Source organism: Sphaeramia orbicularis, chromosome 14, assembly GCF_902148855.1.
Source record: "Sphaeramia orbicularis chromosome 14, fSphaOr1.1, whole genome shotgun sequence".
In the NCBI taxonomy this organism is placed as follows: domain Eukaryota; kingdom Metazoa; phylum Chordata; class Actinopteri; order Kurtiformes; family Apogonidae; genus Sphaeramia; species Sphaeramia orbicularis.
Genome location: NC_043970.1, coordinates 25412453 through 25434602, shown reverse-complemented (window position 1 = coordinate 25434602; position 22150 = coordinate 25412453). Strand labels below are relative to the sequence as shown.

At 35.8% G+C, this 22150-nt stretch overlaps 1 protein-coding gene across 1 annotated transcript in view; it reads left to right on the top strand.

The window, feature by feature from the left end:
* Window positions 1-10557: 10557 nt before the first annotated feature.
* ophn1 (oligophrenin 1) overlaps window positions 10558-22150 on the top strand; it is a 37395-nt gene continuing 25802 nt past the window's right edge. Inside the window, exons 1-10 of the mRNA XM_030153629.1 lie at window positions 10558-11198; window positions 12282-12377; window positions 12879-12940; window positions 14097-14168; window positions 15541-15642; window positions 15731-15841; window positions 16079-16183; window positions 16286-16415; window positions 16509-16609; window positions 21025-21116. Of these exons, the coding sequence (XP_030009489.1) occupies window positions 11045-11198; window positions 12282-12377; window positions 12879-12940; window positions 14097-14168; window positions 15541-15642; window positions 15731-15841; window positions 16079-16183; window positions 16286-16415; window positions 16509-16609; window positions 21025-21116 (1025 nt within the window). The 5' untranslated portion in view covers window positions 10558-11044. The remainder of the gene's footprint in view (window positions 11199-12281; window positions 12378-12878; window positions 12941-14096; window positions 14169-15540; window positions 15643-15730; window positions 15842-16078; window positions 16184-16285; window positions 16416-16508; window positions 16610-21024; window positions 21117-22150) is intronic.

Genomic DNA, 22150 nt, shown 5'->3' with positions numbered 1-22150 from the left:
TCTCACACTAGCCACTGCCCTGCACTGGAGAGGTCATATGCCTCCATATTTGCATACAATAGGCCCATTTACCACCAGCAAACAAACAGCTTCACAAATCAGATCAAACGTTTTCATTTCTGGCCTTCAGAGGAATGTGTGTGGGATTGCAGTCTGTGCTTGCGTCCTTATTGTGCTGTGTTTTGGAGAGGAAGTGGAGGATGTTTTTGACGCAGTGTGGAGTAAAACCTAAAGGTCTGAAACAAAGGCAGACCCTTAAAAATCTACAGATAAGAAGACAGGGTGTTGATTATCATATTAATCAGGCTTCCATCTGATTTTACCCATCAGCATCATCTACATTTTTGCTCTCCGCCTAAAATTTAGCCACTGATTTAAAAAAAAAAAAACCTCAACTGGATCAAGTGCAGTTTGACGTCAGTCTACGGAGTGGAATTAATTGTGTGTTTTTCATACTAAAAACACTTTGTAGCCCAGAGGTGACCAAGTGTTTCCACATCGACATCAATGTACTGAACATTTCAGAAATCTCCAAGAAAAGTTATGTGTGAATTTAGTAGATATTTTCTGTAAAAGGGAATGATTTTCAGGACCATTAAAAAAAAAAAAAAAAAATTGTAAGTAAGTAAGTAAGTAAATTTTATTTATAGAGCACTTTTCACAGACAGAGTCACAAAGTGCTTTATCAATTCAAATCAATTCAAATCAAAATCAAATCAAGTTTACAGAGACCCAACAGAGTCCTTCAGGAGCAAACACTTGTGATTGGTGACAGTGGCGAGGAAAAACTTCCCTTTAACGGGCAGAAACCTCGAGCAGACCCAGACTCCTGAAGGATGGCTGTCTGCTTTGACCAGTTGGGGTTAAAGAGAGAGAGTAAAGGAGGAGAAAAGAGAGAGTGATAGAGATATAGAGAGACTGGGGGAGAGGGGGGGGGCACATGGAGTACTTTATGATGAATACATAGAGTGTAGTCAGTCTGTGGTGGTCCTGGGTCAGGTGGGAAACTAAAAAGCCTTTTTGAACAGGAGGGTTTTGAGGTGTTTCTTAAAGCTCTCTACAGAGTCCATGGACCGTAGGTGTAGAGGCAGGTCATTCCATAGATGTGGTGCCACAGCTTTAAAAGACCTGTCACCGCGTGTGCTAAAACAGGTGCGTGGAACCATCAGCAGGTGTTGTTCTGAAGACCTCAAGCTACGAGTAGAGCTGTAGGGCTGGATCAGGGAAGCAATGTATGCAGGGGCCTGGCCATGTAGAGCCCGGAAAGTTAGCACAAGAATTTTGAAATGAAAACGATATAGAACAGGGAGCCAGTGGAGAGATTTAAGGATGGGAGTGATGTGGGTTCTCCTGTTTGTGCGGGTCAGGAGCCTGGCAGCAGAGTTCTGGACAAACTGTAGACGGGCCAGCTCCTTCTTGTTTAAGCATGTAAACAGGCTGTTACAGTAGTCTAAGCGAGAAGACACAAAAGCGTGAACGATCATTTCGAGCTCATTGATGGACACCATAGATCTGAGTTTGGAGATGTTGCGTAGTTGGAAGAAACAGTTTTTAACTAGGTATTTGGAGTAGAATTCTAAAGACATGTCTTGGTCAAAGATGACACCCAGATTCCTCAGTTTGGTCTTTATCGAGGAATCTTGTGCTTTCATTATGTATGTATGTATGTATGTATGTATGTATGTATGTATGTATGAATCTATGTATGAATTTATGTATGTGTGTATCTATGTGTGTATCATACATACATACTAGGGATGTAGCGATAGGAAAATTTCATATGACAGTTATTGTGACCAAAATTATCACGGTTATCATTATAATCGCAGTGTTATTGAAATTGTGCTCAAAATGTTCAAAAAGTACTTATACACACACTGAAATAATTTAACCAAGTTATATTTAAAATAATAATAATCATAATCATAATCATAATCATAATCATAATCATAAAATAATCGGTACAATGTACCTTCTGTTGGCAAAAACATTCAAATATTGACCCTTAGTGGTCTGAGCCTATTTTGTCCGTTTTTCAGTACTTTTGATTTTGCCTTTATATACTATATAAACAAACGTTTACTATATGTTTGGGATATTTTTTTCAGCACAATTCCATCTATATAATCTGTCTATTATTTTTTCACTTTAACCTACTATATCAACACAAAGGGACAGAAAACACAAAAAATACATAAAATCTGATTTGAAAAATGTATATACTTTACTGCATAAATAACACACAGATGTCTAACAAACCTTTTCAAAGACTTTAAAAGTGAGTATTGATTCTAAATATTAGGTATATAAAATTAAAATTGTAATAAATTAAAACTATACTTAAATATTTGACATCAAAGCATAGCTTTACATTGGGTTTTTTCCCCTAAAAGTGCGGTAATCAAGCACGGTTATCATGATAATTAGAATTTAAACAGTAATACTAACCATCTGCAATTTTACCACGGTTTATTGTTATACCAGTAATCATTACATCCCTAATACATACATACACACATACATACATACATACATACATACATACATACATACATACATACATACATACATACATACACACATACATACATACATACATACATACATACATACACACATAATGTATGTATGCATGGTTGTAAGCAAGTATGTATGTCTGTATGTATGTGTGTGTGTGTGTGTGTGTGTGTGTGTGTGTGTGTGTGTGTGTATGTATGTATGTATGTATGTATGTATGTATGTATGTATGTGTGTGTGTGTGTGTGTGTGTGTGTGTGTGTATGTATGTATGTATATATGTATGTATGTATGTATGTATGTGTGTGTGTGTGTGTGTGTGTGTGTGTGTGTGTGTGTGTGTGTGTATGTATGTATGTATATATGTATGTATGTATGTATGTATGTGTGTGTGTGTGTGTGTGTGTGTGTGTGTGTGTGTGTGTGTGTGTGTGTGTGTGTGTGTGTGTGTGTGTGTGTGTATGTATGTATGTATGTATGTATGTATGTATGTGTGTGTGTGTGTGTGTGTGTGTGTGTGTGTGTGTGTGTGTGTGTGTGTATGTATGTATGTATGTATGTATGTATGTAAGTTTGTATGAATAATATGTATCAGAATCAGAATCACCTTTATTTGCCAAGTACGTGAACACATACAAGGAATTCCTTACCGGTAGATGTTGTCTCTCTAGTAAATAATAGATACAAGTTATAATAAAAAAATGTAAGAAAACTAAAGCACGAAAAACTAAATTATATACATATAAAGTCTATATACATAGGCCTCCGTATCAAATTCTGTACAGTTATAGTGCAATTTTTTTTCTGTACAATTGTGGATATCAAGGAAACAAGGGGAATGTATGTTTTATGTATGTATGTATGGATGCTATGTGTGTGTTTGTTTGTATGTTTGTCTATTTAAATGTAACAGTGAAAAATATGAATTCATTCCTTCATCTTGTGCAACACCAATGTTCAATAAGACTTTTTATTCAAGCTCATTTATTTTGGGTAATTTTAACTCATTGCGTCACATCATATATCTGTAAAAATAGTTTAATCAGTAATTTAAATATGTTTCCACTTCTCAAGAAAGCAGCTACGTGTATCTCCCAATAACGTTTCCAAAACCAGAAGGGCAGAAACACATACATTTTGCCACAAAGATCTCACAAATCTGTGAAAGAGATCTATGATTATGAAAATATGCAGTTACATCTAACTAATGTATTGAAAATGTACTGAAATACTTGCCTAAAAAAAGCAATGCAGAGAAGAAAACCTATTTTTGCCTCACAGTCAACCAGATTAACAGTCACATTTCCATGATTTATCTGTAACCTGCTCCACTATATAGACTGTGTAATATTAATAATACTACAGTAATTACACCAAACTGAACTGGAACTTACTGAGAGCAAAAACCAAAACCTCAGTGAGTTTTCTCTTCATAATCTGTAACAACACCATCAGTTTTTCAGATGTGAATAAAATGTCAGATATGATATAGAGAACACAGGTTTAATAACACAAAGCAGGAATTTGGCGTACAGACAGCGGTCAGTCAAAGGTGAATAGAGGACAATGGCGATGAATAAAAAATAAAGAAAATGAGAACAAATTTATGATGATGTTTACATGTCTGTCTTATTTTCATGAGACAGTTTTATAATTCTTCTTCCATCCTGGTGGAGACTTAGTGCCAGAGGTTTGTGAAGGTTAAAAGTAGTTTTTTGGAGTCTGAGTTAGACCTGAAGTAAAAATAGAGTTAGATTTATACATTCAGGTGTGATGGCTAAGATGCAGTAACTGGCACAGGGACAGAGAAACACTTTACATATATTATACATATATTTTGTTTGCACTTTCATGTAGGGTCAATAGTTTTGCATTCTGTATCCGGTTTCCTATGCATCTGCCTCTTCCAAACTTAGGTCCTGACCCAAAAGGAGCTGCAGAGATGTTTTCAGTGAGTTAATATAGTTGGATAGTGGTCTGTGTAAATGTTGATCTTTGTGAAATGCATAGGATGATGAAAAAATTACATTAAATATACAAAATGACACAAAAGACAACAAGAGGGAAATGATACAATGAGATGTAAAAGGTCGGTGAAGATGAAAAAGATTAAAATGATGTAAAACAGGTAAAGACAAAAATGATGGACAGCAGACTTTCAGATACACTGCTTTGACAGTGGAGGAGTCAGTAGGGTCAACATATAATTGATGGACGTTCTGAGTTCCCTTTACAGGGTGACATAGTTGACAGGTATAGTTGACATTTTTGCTGTTTTCAGGCCTAAAATCAACAAAACCATATCACCACATGGCATTTTTACAGAAAGATTCTTCTGAAAATCATATATACAATTGAGTAACATTAAAATTGAAAGTTATTTATAAATATATTGTAGTAACACTGCTGACGTAAAAGTGCAATAAATCCATGCTTGACTCACACACTACTTTATATTAAATAACTAAGACAGCGGTGACAGAACATATCCTGGAGTCGTGCCAGTGTTTTCTTCAGGAGGAAATGACATAATGTGGAGCAGGTCATGCGATTTGGAATTAACACACTTCCTTGAGATGTATTTTTGCAATGGGCAGCTTAGTTGAAAGTGACTTCTCAGACACAGATACAATTTAGTAATTTCCATATAAACTTTGATATACTGGCAAAAAAAGAAATATCTGTCATGATTATCTTAACTTAATAAAAAAGCTAATTTTATTATTGTTTAGCTAATTAGAAAGTGGTTGTTATTAAATTTGGACAGTTATTTAGTTGACATTTTAGCATATCTAGTCATTTATTAATAATTTATTATCATTTATTAATAAGTGATTGTTTCCATAATTAAATAATTATTGGTGTTTTAAAGACATGACAATAATAAACATAAATCACCCTTCTTTTTTTTTTTTTTTAATAAAGATGTATGCAAGATATAGCCCATGGACTTCAAAAGTCCCTCAATTATATACTGACCCAGTAAAACTATACTCATTATGGCAAATGGAGATATGTTTTTGTAAATTTGTGTCCTGAGGAAACATGAAAAAAGACAAAGTACATAACCAGGACAGGAAAGGTGGTATATAAGTTAAAATCAATGCAATACAATAATCAATATCAATTAAATATGTATTCATTATAGAAACAAATAAATAACTGCATGTATTTAATAGAAAAAGCTGCAAAAATAGTTTTTTCTCTTGTAACTGGTACAACATCGGTCATAAATCTTATTTTCCATCTGCGTATGTGCATCACACATCTATTGATAATGACTTCTGTTTTCAGATGATCGTCTTCATGCAGCTTCATCCTCCCTTGCTTCAGTTGAGCCTGAATGACGACATCTGGAGGTGAATCACAGCTACTGCAGTGGATGAGCAGGGATTTACTGACTCATCACTAACATTGAAACTCAGTGAATTCAGTCTTATGTCAACTGAAACCGACTGAGGCTTTTGCTCAGTTCATTCTTCAAATACAAGAACCCAGCACAGACTTATACCTGCAGATAACCTGTCTGTAGTCTCACTGTAAATGACTCAGGTCAGGTATAAGAGTGGGCACTATTGAACTGAACTGAATTTGACTTAATTTTCCCCCCGGTTGTTCTCTGATCATCCTTTTTGTTTATTCTTGTGCACTGTGCAGCTCTTATGGAGGAGAAGAAGACCTCAGATGTCTAGTTTGAAAGAATATCTGAGGGACGGAGGTGGAAGTAACCAGGAGGTTGAATTACTGCCAAAAGCTAAAAACAGATGTGGATCCTAAAGAAAGAGGAGAATGAAGATGAATAATGTCACAAGCAAATTCTACATTCAGAACATTACTGAAGTAAATATATGTACGTATTACATGCTGAATGTGCTTAAACGATGAAAAGTAAAACTGGTCATTATGTAGTTAAAAGGTTCAAGTTTTTTTTATTCATTTTTACTTCTGTACGTTCATGGTCAGTCTCATTTCAATGATTTCATATAATTCTGTGTGGTTTAATCTATCTCAGTACATCACATTGGGTAAGATCGTCATGCGTTTGCTGCATTGCTGTTGTATGAGATCAATGTATCTGTACAATGTCAAATTTCAGGCCTGGTTTCTGTTTTGTGAATCCATGAATCCAAGAGGGTTTTTTGAAGAGTTTATTAAGCTTGAGAAAGAGGTTCCAAAGGTTCTAAACCCACAAAGAAACTATTGATCCTTTAGTTCCATGTTTCCAAATCTTTGGGTTGGCACCAGAAATGGGTTGTGGAGCTGTTTTTATTGGCTCAACCACCAACTGTCACAAAAAAATATATAGTGATAGTATAATATGTGTTTTTATTTTCCTTATAAGAATGGAAGAAGACAGTTTTCTGGAAGAGTTTTTAAATGTTGACCTCAACAAAGCCATGTGAAATGAAGAAGACAGGCCGCAATTGTAAAAGACCTAAGAAGTCAAAATCATTTAAAAGAGACAAACAACAAATGTGATGTAAAAATGCAAAAAGAAAGAAATGACATGTCAACACAGAAAAGAAAACAAAATACCATAAAGCATGCGTCAAACCAAAAATAATGCAAGAAAACAAAAAGATTTATTCAGACAAAACAATGTAAAAGAGGTAAAAACAACAACAAAAAAACATATCTTTTATGCAAAGAACACACAAATATGTAGAGATCCATAGAGGAGATCCATTATTTTGAAAAGGTGCAGACAATCCTAAATAATTTACTAAAAATGTACTGTAATATTTAACATATTCAACATAGCATAGCAAGTAAAAGATGCATCAAGGCAAAATGATGTAAAAGACACAAGACGACATGAAAATTATACAAAACAACAGGATGTCAGAAGAAGAGTTTTTAGTTGTGAGTCGTTAAAAATATAAATCTCTGATAATTCATCGTGTGTTTTTCTAAGTTTGGCTCCTGAGGGGACACCAAATTTCCCATAAAGGTACTGAGCTGAAAAAAGGTGGGAGCCATAGTTTGAGTTTATCACAAACAAAACCGAAACATTAGTAGATGTGTGGAATTTACTGGACAGGAAGAGGATGAAAAACTAATCTGAAAAGAAAGAAACACTGACAGACAAACACTACCCAGCAAAATTGCAATATTAGGCTCTGAGGTATAGCGAAGCAGAAGCGTGAGGCTCACAGAAAGTAAACAAACCTCAACCATTATTCACACCCAGTGGACTACTCAACCACTGAAAGTGACCTGTGTGGTTACTGTGTGCAATGGTTAAACTGCTTAAAGAGCTAAGACAGTCAAACCAAAAGTAAATAAACCAGAGACCAGGAACACACCCTGTCACATGCAGGTGTGACCTGTCTGACAAGGAAAAGGCATCATGTGGTTAAAATATGCTCAAAATAGACCTGTTTATCCACCTCCTTACCTATAATCAGAATTCTCCATTGTAAGAGCAGTTGAAGTTAATCTTATTTTTTCTACTTAAAAAAAACACATTAAACCAAGAGCATATCTTGGTATTTTACAGTAGAGTCATCAAAAAATGACAGCATGTAGTTAAATGTAACTATAAAATTCAGTTCGCCTTGTCAAGTTGAATACATGATACTATCTGTTATCAGCTAAAATCTAGAGAAATCTAGAAATCTGAAAAAGTTTTAGTATCTATTTCTTATTTATTTATTTATTCATCCCAATCTGAATGACTGGACAGGAGCAGGATGAAGAAAACTTAGAATACCTGCCCCTTTCTTGAAACATTTGCTTACATCAGATACATTGCCATTACAGCTATTACAGTAAACAGTTTACATGACAGTCAGTGTAAATAAAACAAATCCAAAATCCATAAGTAAAATTATTCCATTACATGCTTTTATAAAGCTTTTCTATTCTTTCCTTATACAGCCTCTTAAACTGAAAAATATTTGCGAGTAGTAGAAATCCATCTGTGACATACCTCTCAAATGTTAAATAGTTATAAAAGAAAACATACATTTATCAAGACCACACATTACTGAATAAATGAACCCTTTCATGCATCGCGGTCACTACAGTGGACAGTTATTCTGCAGCTGTTCTCTTGTATATTCATGGGTTTTGTTGTTTTAGTTCCATATCAGCCGCTTATGCATCATCCCATACACTGCAATTCATACTGTCACTATAACTTTGCTGTTCTTGATAAACCTGATCTGCAGTAACATGTTTGAGTGTAAATCAATTGTTAATTGTGAGACTGTAATTACCTTTGTTTTTTAAACAAAAAGTTTTTTTTTTTGTGTGTATTACCTCCATGAAATGACTAATAACTAGTATTAGAATATGTTAAAATGTGAGAAAACATCACATTAGCAACAGTTAATGTTTTAATTTCATTCTTTTCATATCACTTTCTGCTATTGGGTCAAAACACGGTATTCAAAATCTCTCTGACGGGACATTTTAGAGACAATTTGACAGATTAGTGTTGCTAAATGACCCACATTTTTACTTTTAAATTCATTTTTGCTTTAGTGGGACCATAAGGGATTATCCATAACAAGGAGCTACTTTATACTGACATAAATGTTGGAATGGCAATCAATTAAAGTTCACTCTCTCACAGGACATTACTGTGCTTTGACCCGATTGGGTTTTTAATATATCTTTCTTTGCTTCGAAAATTAAATGCATGGTGTAGCTGAGTGGACATTTTTGTGGCTACATGAAAAAAACTCAATCACATTGTTTTTTTCATGCCTAAGGAGGAATAAAAACACTCCAGACAAAAAATCTCGAAAAAGTTCTCATAATTCATGCATGAAAGGGTTAAAAACACTGGGCCTTGCAGAGACTTGTTAAAACTTGCATCTATCTATCTATCAATCTATCTATCTATCTATCTATCTATCTATCTATCTATCTATCTATCTATCTATCTATCTATCTATCTATCTATCTATCTATCTATCTATCTATCTATCTATCTATCTATCTATCTATCTATCTATCTATCTATCTATCTATCTATCTATCTACAGGGGTTGGACAAAATAATGGAAACACCTTCATCTCAAGATGATAATGCCCCAATCCATACAGCTAGAATTGTTAAAGAATGGCATGAGGAACATTCTAATGAAGTTGAGCATCTCGTATGGCCGGCACAGTCCCCAGACCTCAACATTATTGAGCATTTATGGTCAGTTTTAGAGATTCAAGTAAGACGTCGATTTCCACCGCCATTGTCTCTAAAAGAGTTGGAGGGTATTCTAACTGAAGAATGGCTTAAAATTCCTTTGGAAACAATTCACAAGTTGTATGAATCAATACCTCAGAGAATTGAGGCTGTAATTGCCGCAAAAGGCGGACCTACACCATATTAAATTATATTTTGTTGATTTTTTAAGGTGTTTCCATTATTTTGTCCAACCCCTCTATCTATCTATCTATCTATCTATCTATCTATCTATCTATCTATCTATCTATCTATCTATCTATCTATCTATCTATCTATCTATCTATCTATCTATCTATCTATCTATCTATCTATCTATCTATCTATCTATCTATCTATCTATCATTTTGGTTATGCAATGTAAATACTGTCAAATGAGTTTATTCTAATTTGGTTTAGGCCTGTTTTGTTCTATTTTGTTCATTGTTCTGGCTTGAAGTCAAAGGACAGGAGTGAGTATTTAAAATGTTTTTTTATGTTAAGTTATTTGATAATGAGAATGGGGGTGGGATTGAATAAGTTTTTCTTCTTCCCACTCCTTTTCGAGTGTACTGTAGAAGAATGATTTTTTTTTTTTTTTTTTTTTTTAATTTAGAATTTACATGTATTCTGTAAATGCTCGAAATAAACAAACAAATGAATCTATCTATCTATCTATCTATCTATCTATCTATCTATCTATCTATCTATCTATCTATCTATCTATCTATCTATCTATCTATCTATCTATCTATCTATCTATTTGTGCTGCGGTCCCTTTAAGAGCCTCCTGGGTGTGGAAAAAGGGAAGTTTTTGTGCATCCGAAGCCAGTTGGTTCCATTCCATTATGCTTTTCTTTACACTTCTTTTTAAAATTCTATATGTTGTAGATATCAACAGCATCTCTCTTATGATAAAAACCCCACCTTTAACACTTAAACCTGTGTATTTAATAATAAAAGAATAAAGCGTGTAAATATTCAACTAAAGAGCAGAGGAAGGACACATAAAAGTGTGCGACATTTCGGAACGGAACACGGCCGACGGGCTCCTAGCCGCTCTTCTTATCACGACACTGCAACAAGGAAAAAGTAGCTAAGAGGACTCAGGATACAATTAAATGACACTTTAACGGGGCGTCGGGTAAAAGAAAAGAGGAAGTGAGAACAAACCGCGCCTCTTCGTAGATTTCTACACTTGGAATTGAAGCAGTGGCTGCGGCAGGCTCCCACGGACACCATGGTCCCTTTGAACAGATGAGTGTGTGCAGCTAAACGTGGAGTCTCCTGAACTGAGCTGGAATGACCTGTGTGCTCTAGACTGGGACTAACTGAGACTTTTGTGCGGTGCAGAACATGGGGCATCCTACTTTGGAGTTCAGTGCCTGTTATCTGGACAGTCCAGACTTCAGGGAGACTCTGAAGTGTTATGAGCTGGAGCTGGAGAGGACGAGCAAATTCCTCAAAGAGTTGATAAAGGATGGAAACAGTGTGATCACAGCCATCAAGGGTACGCATGCTCACTTCTAATCTCATCTAATCTGATCTGTTTGTTTATCATTTCAGTGTATGGAAAAGCTGCATGTGCATATTAGTGGTGTGATCAGGGTGCAGCATCAGTGGGGCCTCATCATGGGCCTATAGGATCAATGTGAGTGGGTGGGAGAGGCACATTCAGGGAGGTGCTAGTGTCCCCCCTGAGAAAAGACCAAACAGCTTCATGAAAAGGCCATGGATCTGCAGATGTGTGGGATGATGACACCAAAACCAGCCTTCAAGGAACAGCTGGGCTCTTGTGCAGCATTGGTGGTGTCTCCTCTGTCATTTAGGACCAGTCCCACTCATAGTATGGACCTCAGCCAGACGCTTATATTTGGGTCAGCGTGACATCCATGAGGGAGACACTGTTTGTTTTGTTGGACTCACCAAGTTACGATTCTGCTGTCAAATCCCCAAGCTTTTCACCTCGTAAACAGAAAGTGTCATTGTATGCACTGTAGTGGCGCTGAGTGTCTTTTATTCGGTCCTGATAATACCCAGAGGTCACAAGTGCCTGTGACGTACATAGATATTCACAAAAGTCACGTTTTAATCTTTGTCGTGCTACATTCTTATCATTGTGACATACACCTCAATTGTAAACTGTAAAACGATAACTGTGCTTGTGTGTAAAAAGCTTTCTATAAAAGCATAAATGGAAATTCAGTGAAGCGAACACTGTTTATACATATTAACCACAGTTCTGTTAAGTAAAGTGTTTTTATGGGGAGATTTAAAATATGATACTGGATCTTTTAGCCAAGCTCCTGAGGCAGAAAGCTGTGCTGTATTGATCTGACTGGCTCTGTTTTGGTTTCATAATAAAAGCCAGGCAGAGCAGGGATAATGTATTACATAGACTTTGGGCTCTAATACCACATACTGGCGGCAGGACTCCACTAGACATTGCTGTCATACTAAAGATTTTCCTGGCAGCATGAAAAGAAAGTAATGTGTAGTTAAGAGTCAACCTGAACTTTGCTTATATTATTATTATGATTTGGGTTGAAGTGTAAGGATGTATTTTAAGGCCTTAATCTGTTTTGTTTTTTAGCCTACTCTGTGGCTGTGCAGAAGTTTTCCCAGACTCTCAACTTATTCCAGTTCGACTTCATTGGCGACTCCCTGACAGATGATGAGATTAACATCGGTAAGATAATACACACTTAACATTTACTGACTTTCATGAGGATTAACAGACGTTTAGAGAGCCTGGAAAACATTTCACCTGTCTTATGTGAGGATATCCATGTTCATCAGGACATTGAAAACTCCCAAATTGTTTTTACTGACTTTACATAACTCTTCTACATCAGCGTTGGAGATTAAAAGAAGAGTTTTTCCACCAGACTTCAGCATAGAGGATACATTTTTGGCCGCCAACTGGTCATTCCTTAGTAGTTGAATGTGAAGAATCTGGGGGAAAGAAAAAAAAAAAAGGAAAACCAGATGATACAAAACAAAAGTTGCTTATTAAAATAGATGGAAACTTTGATGATCTTACAGGTAAATCTAAAAATGCAGTTGTAAACTCAGGAATGTGTGTTTTTTTTTTTTTTTTAATGTTTCCTTATGTGTTTCCCGCATCAGCATGTTAAGATAAAAACCTGCTACATCTTGATCCTGTTCCTTTGTGTTTTTTTTTTCTTAGCTCAATCATTCCAGGAGTTTGCTGTGCTCCTGCAGGATGTGGAGCACGACAGGATGATGTTGGTGAGTTATCAGCTTCCTCCACATACGGCCTTCATCCTAATGAGATATTAGAAAACACATTCACATATCCTGCAAGAAAACTGACAAGATAGTGTCAGAAAGCTGACGTTTCATAAGTTTCAAACATATTCCCATGCACAAATATTTGTAGCTCCTGCAGTGACATTGTGGGTAACCCTGTTTGTTATCAGTTCCCCTAATCAACTTTTTGTTCCCTTTTCTTAGTGACATGGTTTACGTTTAGTTCACAGTGCCTTCATCTGCTTTGTGACTATTGCTCACATGTACATGGTGATGACGATGCTCAAACGACATATTGTGCAGCTCTAGTTGTGGTTCAGTTATCTGTGCATCAACTGCTTCCGTGCATCTCCCCCTACTTCCCCCCTACTCCCCCCCCTTCTCCCCCTCTTCCCCATTCTCTCTATATTTCTCTCTCTCTGTTTCTCTCCTCCTTTACCCTCTATCTCTAACCCCAACTGGTCAAGGCAGACGACCATCCTCCAGGAGTCTGGGTCTGCTCCAGGTTTCTGCTGTTAAAAGGTCCTTTTTCCTCACAACTGTCACCAGTCACAAGTGTTTGCTCCTGGAGGATTCTGTTGGGTTTCTATAAATTGGCTTGAGCGTCTGGTTCCAACTGGCTCTATATGTAAAGTGTCATGAGATGACTTTTGTTATGATTTGGCGCTATATAAATTAAATTAAATTTGATTTGATTTGATTTTGTACAGAGAAGAGTATTAAATATTTGATCTCACATTGTGTTTTGTAGTGTTATTGACGTCTAGATAAAGCTTTCAGTTGTGACTCATTTTCCGAGTAAGAAAACTCAGATCAGTCTGTTTTTAGATGTTTGTTCACCTGGCTTAACACTGAACGAAATCAAATTGTGCCATTATGCTCAAAGCAATGCAGTAGTTCCTGTTTGACAGGGTTTTCAGGATGTAGATCTAATTTAGAAGCAGTAAGTGCTCTTCTCAATGCGGATGCTATTGTTATGCTCACACTCACAATGTTTTATTTCCTTTATCACGTATTTTGTGTCACATATTGTCCTCATTAACTACAATCCAGATGAGTTGAATTTAAATGTGTAGAAATGTGCATTTACTTAAAACTGAACAGAAATAAGAGTTGCTCTGTGCTTCCTGTCCAGGTGCAGAATGCCTCTGACCTGCTCATTAAACCTCTGGAGAAGTTCAGAAAGGAGCAAATCGGAGTCACAAAAGTGAGTGTTGTTACTGTTTATCAGTTTCAATCAGTCACATGCTGCTTTTTCTTGTAAATATCAGATTTTAAGGGTTGTTAGTCACTTCTCTGGTTCAGTGATTAAAGCCTGATCTGTTTTTCTGCTTATTATATGACAAAGCCACATCATTTTCCTGAGTCACATACAAGAAAAACATATTAGGAGCCACTTCCCCAAATCTATTTGTTGACATATATGAAACACCCACCTGTGTAACAGTAACATATAGGAAGTGAAGGCAAGGCTTTACTTAACTTAAAACATTTGCTTAAAGGATGTAGGTTATATAATTGCTTAAGGTTTAAGATTTTAAATGTTAAGGCTTATAGGTTATTCTCTAATTTAGGTGCATTATTCAATGTGACATTTGGGTTTTTTACTGTTATGGTTACATTTTCCTACGCTATTAAACTTAAGAATGATAGTAGTTGTAATATTTCATTCTAAAGTAGTTTACAGGGATTTTTTTTTTTTTTACAAGGCAAGCCAGAACTAATGGTTAGACACTTTTTTGTAGTTTATTTTCTGTTCTGCTCTAGCTTAACCACATTTATAGTAAAAACAGTCTCCAAAATGTGACAGTATTCTTTTCTATTTATGCAATGCTGCAAGATTTATTTCCATCCATAGTTACATTAATTTTGGCCAAGATCTTGTACTGATGGTAACATCTTCTCAATCACATCCAAAGATTCCAAACAGGGTTCAGGTCTGGACTCTGTGGTGTCCAATCTATGTGTGAAAATGATGTCACATGCTCGCTGAACCACTCTTTCACAGTTTGATCCTGATGAATCTTGGTGTTGTCATCTAGGAATATGGCTGTGTCATCAGGGATGAAAATAATCCACTGATGTTCATTCAGTAGATTCAGCTGACCTCATAACATTACTGAACCTTGACCTGATCAACTGAATCACACTGGGTTTATGTTCAGTTAATGAGAGATTTAACTGAAAAAGACACTTTTTCTTCAGTTTTCTCTGTTTTGATGTAATAACCCTCAACTTTAATCTGAGCTTTTATGAACATCTACATGATCAGTGAATTAAATGCAGGAAAATACATGATATTCACTGGAAAAATGCAAAATACAGAGGACAATATTAGAATAAATGGTGATAAATTACTTAAGAAAGGTTACAGATGGAGAAAAATTCATTTGGGAACAGCCACAAAAGTAGCACTGGGTCTTAAAAAAAGTAAAGTGTAACTATAGAGCGTATTAAGCACACCAAAATGCTGTATAAAAAGCAATAAAACACTATGCAAATGTTAAGTAAATATGATTTATGAGTTGCTTGATTTAATCTTATTTAAGTCCTGTGCTTTGCCCTCATCTTTCCTACAGGAAAAGAGGAAGAAGTTTGAGAAAGAGAGTGAAAAATACTACTCCCAGTTAGACAAACACCTGAATCTGTCTGCTAAGAAGAAAGAGAGTCAACTCCAGGAGGTCAGTGTATAGGACCATCTTCAGATTTGTGTTGAAATGAAATCCTGAGAGGGTCTGAGTCAAACGGTTTGACGCGTTGTCTCTTCAGGCTGACGATCTACTTGAGAAAGAGCGAGTAAACTTCTATGAGTCGTCTGTGGAGTACGTTTACCAGATCCATCAGGTTCAGGACCGGAAGAAGTTTGATGTGGTGGAGCCTGTGAGTGTCGTCTGTGGTCCCCCACTCTTCCTCTTTGCCACAACACAAGTCACGCAACAAAAGAAGCAGGAAATATGCATGACTTTAGAAAAAAAAAAAAAAGAAAGAAATGGAAAAAAAAAAAAGGAAAAATCATAAGAAACAAAAGAAGTCATTCAGTGCTGCATTCATTTGTTCAGTATGGTTCATTTGATTATGAGTAGTTTTAAGTGTGTGATTCATGTTTTATTTGGACAGGTCCTGGCGTTTCTTCACAGCATTTTGACGTTAAACAACCTGACAGTGGAGATGACTCAGGACTTTATGCCTTACAAACAGGAGCTGCAGCTCAGCTTGCAGAATGTAAGTGCTATTACCTGCAATAAATAAGACCATTAGAAAGATTTAATGCCCTTTAACCTGATCTCCTGAAGGTTCTAATGCTCTGTCTGGGTTTGTCTGCAGACAAGAAACAACTATGAGAGCACCCGTGAGGAGCTGGAGGAGCTGATGAAGAGAATGACCAACCCCTTGCAGATCTGTAAAATGCACAGTTTTCTGCCCATGGAGGGTTATTTGTACTGTCAAGAGAAGTGTAAGTGTACACAGACAGAGTTGTATTGCTTATGTTTTTAATCCTGGCTTCAACCAGACCTTTGTCTTTGTTTTTGTTTTTTTGTCCTAAAAGGGGCCTTGGGTGTCTCATGGGTCAAATACTACTGCAAGTATCACAAAGAGGGTCGACTGCTGTTTATGGTTCCCTGTGAACAAAAGACTACAACTAAACAGGTACTGCAAGGACAAATTAAATCATTACTTTTTTAATACTGGCTGTCGTATCCACATTTCATCTTTTCATAGGGGACTAATATTTGTTGGCATTTACATCCATCTGTGGGTTTTACAAATATTTATCCCATAATTCCTCCCTGCCCTGTTGGTCTTGGATGTACAGGGTTTCCACCTGACAGATTATATATAATATTTTCACATAAAAACATTTAATCAATGAAAAGTATTAAGAGTTCCACAGATCCTCAGATTGTCAGAAAAGCCTTTAAAGGGGTCATATTTTGCTAAACCCACTTTTATTAGTCTTTGGGCAACTGCGTATAAAACCAATATGTATTTCTGCTCCAATATTTCAGTTGATTTCATGCAGTGTTATTTACCTCAAATGGACAATTCATTTACAGCTTTTTCCACATGCATAGAATCAATAAATGAAATATTAAGAAACATATGGGCCGGTAAAATCCTCAAATCAATAAATGCAGTTCAATAAATAAAAACTTTTAACTAAAATCCAATAAATAAATCCTCTAAAAATAGTCAATTTCATCTAAAATGGCTTGGCTCTGTATTTAAGAGCTTAATATCACAAGGAATAAAGACATTGTGTAGCAAACAAACAAAGCAGAAGATGATCTCAGACACAATTTGATTTAAAGGGGTCATATTTTGCTAAACCCCCTTTTATTAGTCTTTGGTACATTTAATTGTGTATTTGGACCCTAATAATTTAAAAAGTTTGAATTTGAACCCTCCAGGTGCTGCAAAGCTATCTTTATATTCATTTTGGCAAAAAATCAAGTAGATTTCTACAACCTGTTTTAATTCCTTCTTAATATGAATGAATGAATGAATGAATGAATATATTTATTTTTGGTTTTACATCAATCATTGTACTCAGTATATCAATCGTAATAAACATAAAAACCAAAAAAGGAATAGGCTAGAAGCAAAAGCTTATTTTTTGCCTATCTTTTTCAACTAATACACTGCTTACATCAACTTAAATGTGTACAAAATTAAGCATTCACACCATAATAATAACAAATAAAAAAAAAAATCAACAACAAAAACACATCTACCATCTCAATTCAATATTTCTGAATATTTTAAACTTAAAGTACTCTTTTTTTTTTTTTTTTCTTTTTTTTTTTTAAACTTCACCAAAGGAGTGGATAATTTAAGTGCATCATAAGGTCCCATAATTTCACACCCACAATCCCAACCCATCTAGACTTCACATCCGTTCTCATTTTAATCCACGCACACATATGAAAATCTCTGAAATTCGAATTACTCTCTCTTAATTCCAAGAAACCACAAGTAGTCTTTGAGACAATACTATTTTTATCCTTCATGTTCCATATACCTATTTAGAAACTATTCTTTATACCTCTTTTTAAATATATTTATGTTTGTACTTTCCTTTATCTCCTTTTCTAGATTTGTTACGTCTATAACTAGTTACGTCACGAAATTTGCACATATAAGGTCAAGACTTCCGACGAACATTTCTCCGAGTATGACATAATTGTTTGTCAGCAGCAGCGGTTGTAGTCCATACTGAAAATATGTCCAAACTTTGAGCCGATTACCTGAAATGTTCAGTTGTTGGTTGAACAGGACAGAGCAGCACAGCCAACAACCTGGAGGAGGCGGGGCGTGAAGTGGCTCATGTGCATTTAAAGGGCCAGTGCTCAAAACAATGTTTCTGGTGTCATTACTCAGAAATAGGGCTGAAGATGGACCTGTGGAGTTGAATTAATGAAGAATTTAGACCTAAGCATAGCATTTACAGTTTATGTAGACCACAGGAAAATGTTTTAAAATGCATAATTTCATTAAAAAAAAGCAAAATATCAGTCCTTTAGCTCCATTCTAACTCCGGTTGTCTTTTTTTTTTTTACATACTGTTTACAAGGTTATAATGTCATATTTTCAGAATGAAATATCAAAAAATAATAAGACCTACGCTATATTTGATGACCTCTGTACCTTCATTATATTAAATATCTTTAAGTGGTGTCATTTCTCGTATACTAATGTTACTTATGGATATTACATCAGAATGTCTGTGTAGGTTCTCATTTGCCCAGGTCATCGTTTTTCTTGGTAATTCTTGGTTCTTGGTAATTAGTAGAGTTGAACTGAGAAGAACTACCAAGAGCTACATCAGAATAAAATAACATAATGAAAATATAACTTGCTTAATGTAATGTGACTAAAACGTACCAAACAGTATCATAATAATGTTTTGTTTTTTTGTTTTTTTTAAAGAAAACTGCAACATTTACTATTGGATTGACATTGTAGTAGTCTAAGATTGTGTGAAAATGCAGGCTTGTTAAAATAAGAGTCTGAGTCCTGTCACACAGACATTGGCAGTGGGGGTAAAATAACGCCCACAATCCCACACTACTTCACTGCATCATTTTACTTTTGTATTTTATTTTTGGTTTTAATTGCCATAGAAATTACACACTGTGAGTTTAATTACATGCATTATATCAACCCCTGAACAGACCATAAATTATATTGTTCAGATACAAAACATGTTTGTCAGAGACCGTAGCAAAAAAAAATGATCAGTTTGATACTGATGATGTGATGTGTTTTATACTTGAATAGAATAGAAAGATTTTTATTGTCACTGTCACAGGAACAATGAAAATTCATTTAGCAAGTCTGTTCTGTATAGCAGCAAAAACAATTAGTGCAAAAAAAGGGCTGTATAAAATATCACACAAAATACTGAAAAATGTAAGCAATGTGTGAAAGCTACAAGATAAAATATTAAATATGCATATACAGCCAAGGTAATACAAAAACTGCATTTACATTTAACCGCTTGTGGGTTAAACTTTGCTTGAGTCTGTTTGTTTTAGTCCTGAGTGTCCTGAACCTACTATGCCTCCTGTATGTACTACAATGGGTTAAATGCAGAGCTTGAAGTTCCTTATGGAGACAATAAGAGTGAACGTTATTTTACATAGCAATAAAGTATTTTTTTTTATTGTAAACCACTAGGGTCATGAGGTTAAATGTGTTTTGAGCATCTGAAGCTGAACCATCTGAACGCCTTTTTTCACCAAACTTTGAACAATCAGTCTAATCAGTTACTAAAAACACAAAATCATCAGTTTTGTGTTTTAGTGGTGAATTTTGCTAATATGTCTGTCATGTCTCTGTGTTGTCTGTGTCTTGTCATTTCATTGCTGGAGTTGAACTTCAGAACCATTCGATATTTCTCCAGTGAACTACTTGACTCGTAACTCCTTTCTTGTCTTTTTAAATGTCTGTCTGTCTGTCTGTCTGTCTGTTTGTCTGTATGAACTCTAATGGTCACATTTCAAGCATTATTGATATGAAACCATGACCAAATGATTGTCCATATTCTCTAGTCGACCTGATTAGTTTTTACCAATATTAGGCCAAAGTAGGCCAAAGAGATAAAGGCCAAAGTTCAAAAATGGATATTTCGCTATAACTTCCACCAAAATCATCATATTGACTTGAAACCAAAGCCAAATAGTGCATTTTTCCATTCTGCATCCGATGGTATGCATCATGACATCATAAGGGTTTTGCCCTTGGTAGCACCCCGGGGTAAATATCAGGGGGTCAGTGAACTTGGTTTTCTAAAATTTCAAATGGCTGTAATATCGCCAATATTCATCCGATCATACGAAAATGTAACATGCAACATCTCTGTGCAAGTCCCTTCTCTTATGCCAAATTTCGCAAATCTAGGTTGCGTGACTTCCAGTTGCTATGGTAACGTTAGTAAAATGTGTTTATCATTAATAACTTCCCTTCTGTTCATTGTAGTGATTTCAAGCTAATGCCAAATTATTGAAAATTCAGTTCTCTATCCATTACCTACCTCATTTTTTTCATGCGTATATATACAGATTTGGAGTTATTGGCATCTAAAGTGACAAAGGCTCAGGCGCCTAATTTGCATATTCACAAAACGGTGCCTATTTTGAAAACTAAGACGGACGTTTATTGTTGACTTACAGGAAGTCGGCTATGGTCTTTCATTTGGTACCAATTTTGTTGACCTTCGATGACCTTGAAAGGTCAAACTCAAGGTCATGATTTTCAAAAGACCCAATTTTAGACTGTAACTCCCTCAATTTTGCAGAAAAATGACTAGTATCAGGTTGTAAAGCATTAAAATGTTGGCCAGTGTTCTCTTTCAAAGGCTTCTGGCAAACACACTACCTATGGCAGTTTAATTTTTTTATGTTTCTGCCTCTCATCCATTCATACTTTGAGCATCCTCTGTGCTGTAGTTGTCCGTTTACCTCCTCAGACCACTCACTCCTACTCTCCTCTGATTCTCATGCTGCTGTCGTCTCTCTTATATATATACAACCACCATGTAACTGTCTTTCTTTTTCCCACAGGGACCGACGCAGCTCACGCTCAAATCCTGCATCCGCCGGAAGACTGACTCCATAGACAAGCGCTTTTGCTTTGACGTGGAAACTATCGAGAGGTTAGTGGAAAACAAATTTGAAAAACTGTGAGACGAGGCAACACGAAAGCCTTGTGGGATAAACAGGTTGAGGCGGCGAGGTGAACAGGTGGTTTACAAGGACAGAGTGTGAGGGCTAAATGGACTGTAGCCCAAACAATCCCTAAGCAACAGGCTCAGGCTGGAAACAGATGGCAAACTAGTGATTTTAGTGGAAGGAACACAAAAAGCTCATGTTTATACAAGTACCCGACTCCGTGCAGAATACATGATCAGAGATACTTCAGTCATTGGGTCCTCTGTCATATGTAGGTTTGTTTCCTGAAATATGTGGAAATACAGGAATACTGACAGAGTGTTTTTAAATGTTTCAGAGGGATGTGAATTATCCATCTAGAGCTGAAACTGTCTCTGAATATGGAGCTTCTAAATGTTGTTGTGTGTGTGAAAGGAGTGTATAATGGTGGTCTCCTATCTGATGAGGCCGCTATAGATTCCGATTCTTTATTTGTCATTTAAACATTACATTGCAGATGAACAAAAAGAAATGACCATGCATTGGTCTCCTGTAAACGTAATAAAACAGACAGTATAAAAATATATTAATATTCATGAAATAGTGCATATAATAAAATCTGTGATTAAAAAGTGTACTATTTCAAAGTAAAAGTGTATTGCACTGAATATGGCACAAATATAGTCCATCTATACACAGAGCCAATATTTCCCCTCCTCCGTTTTCAATAATAATGTCGTACACACTGGATAGTTTTCAGATGTTTTTATCTACAACAACCTGCATAAATACACCTGCAGAGTGCTATCATGGGATAAGGGCCTGGATAAACAAAGCTCACACACATGACGTTGATACATTTTTTTGTTGCTTACTCTGATATTTATGACCCTGTAACTCAGTTTCCCCCGTACACACACAAGCACTGAAACAGTTTTGGCTGTAGATTTATTTTTAGTGCCCTAAAGCGGAGTTTTCTTGTGGGTGAAAGGCAAAAAAGCATGAGAAAATATCTAGTTTTTCCGATACCCGACTACAA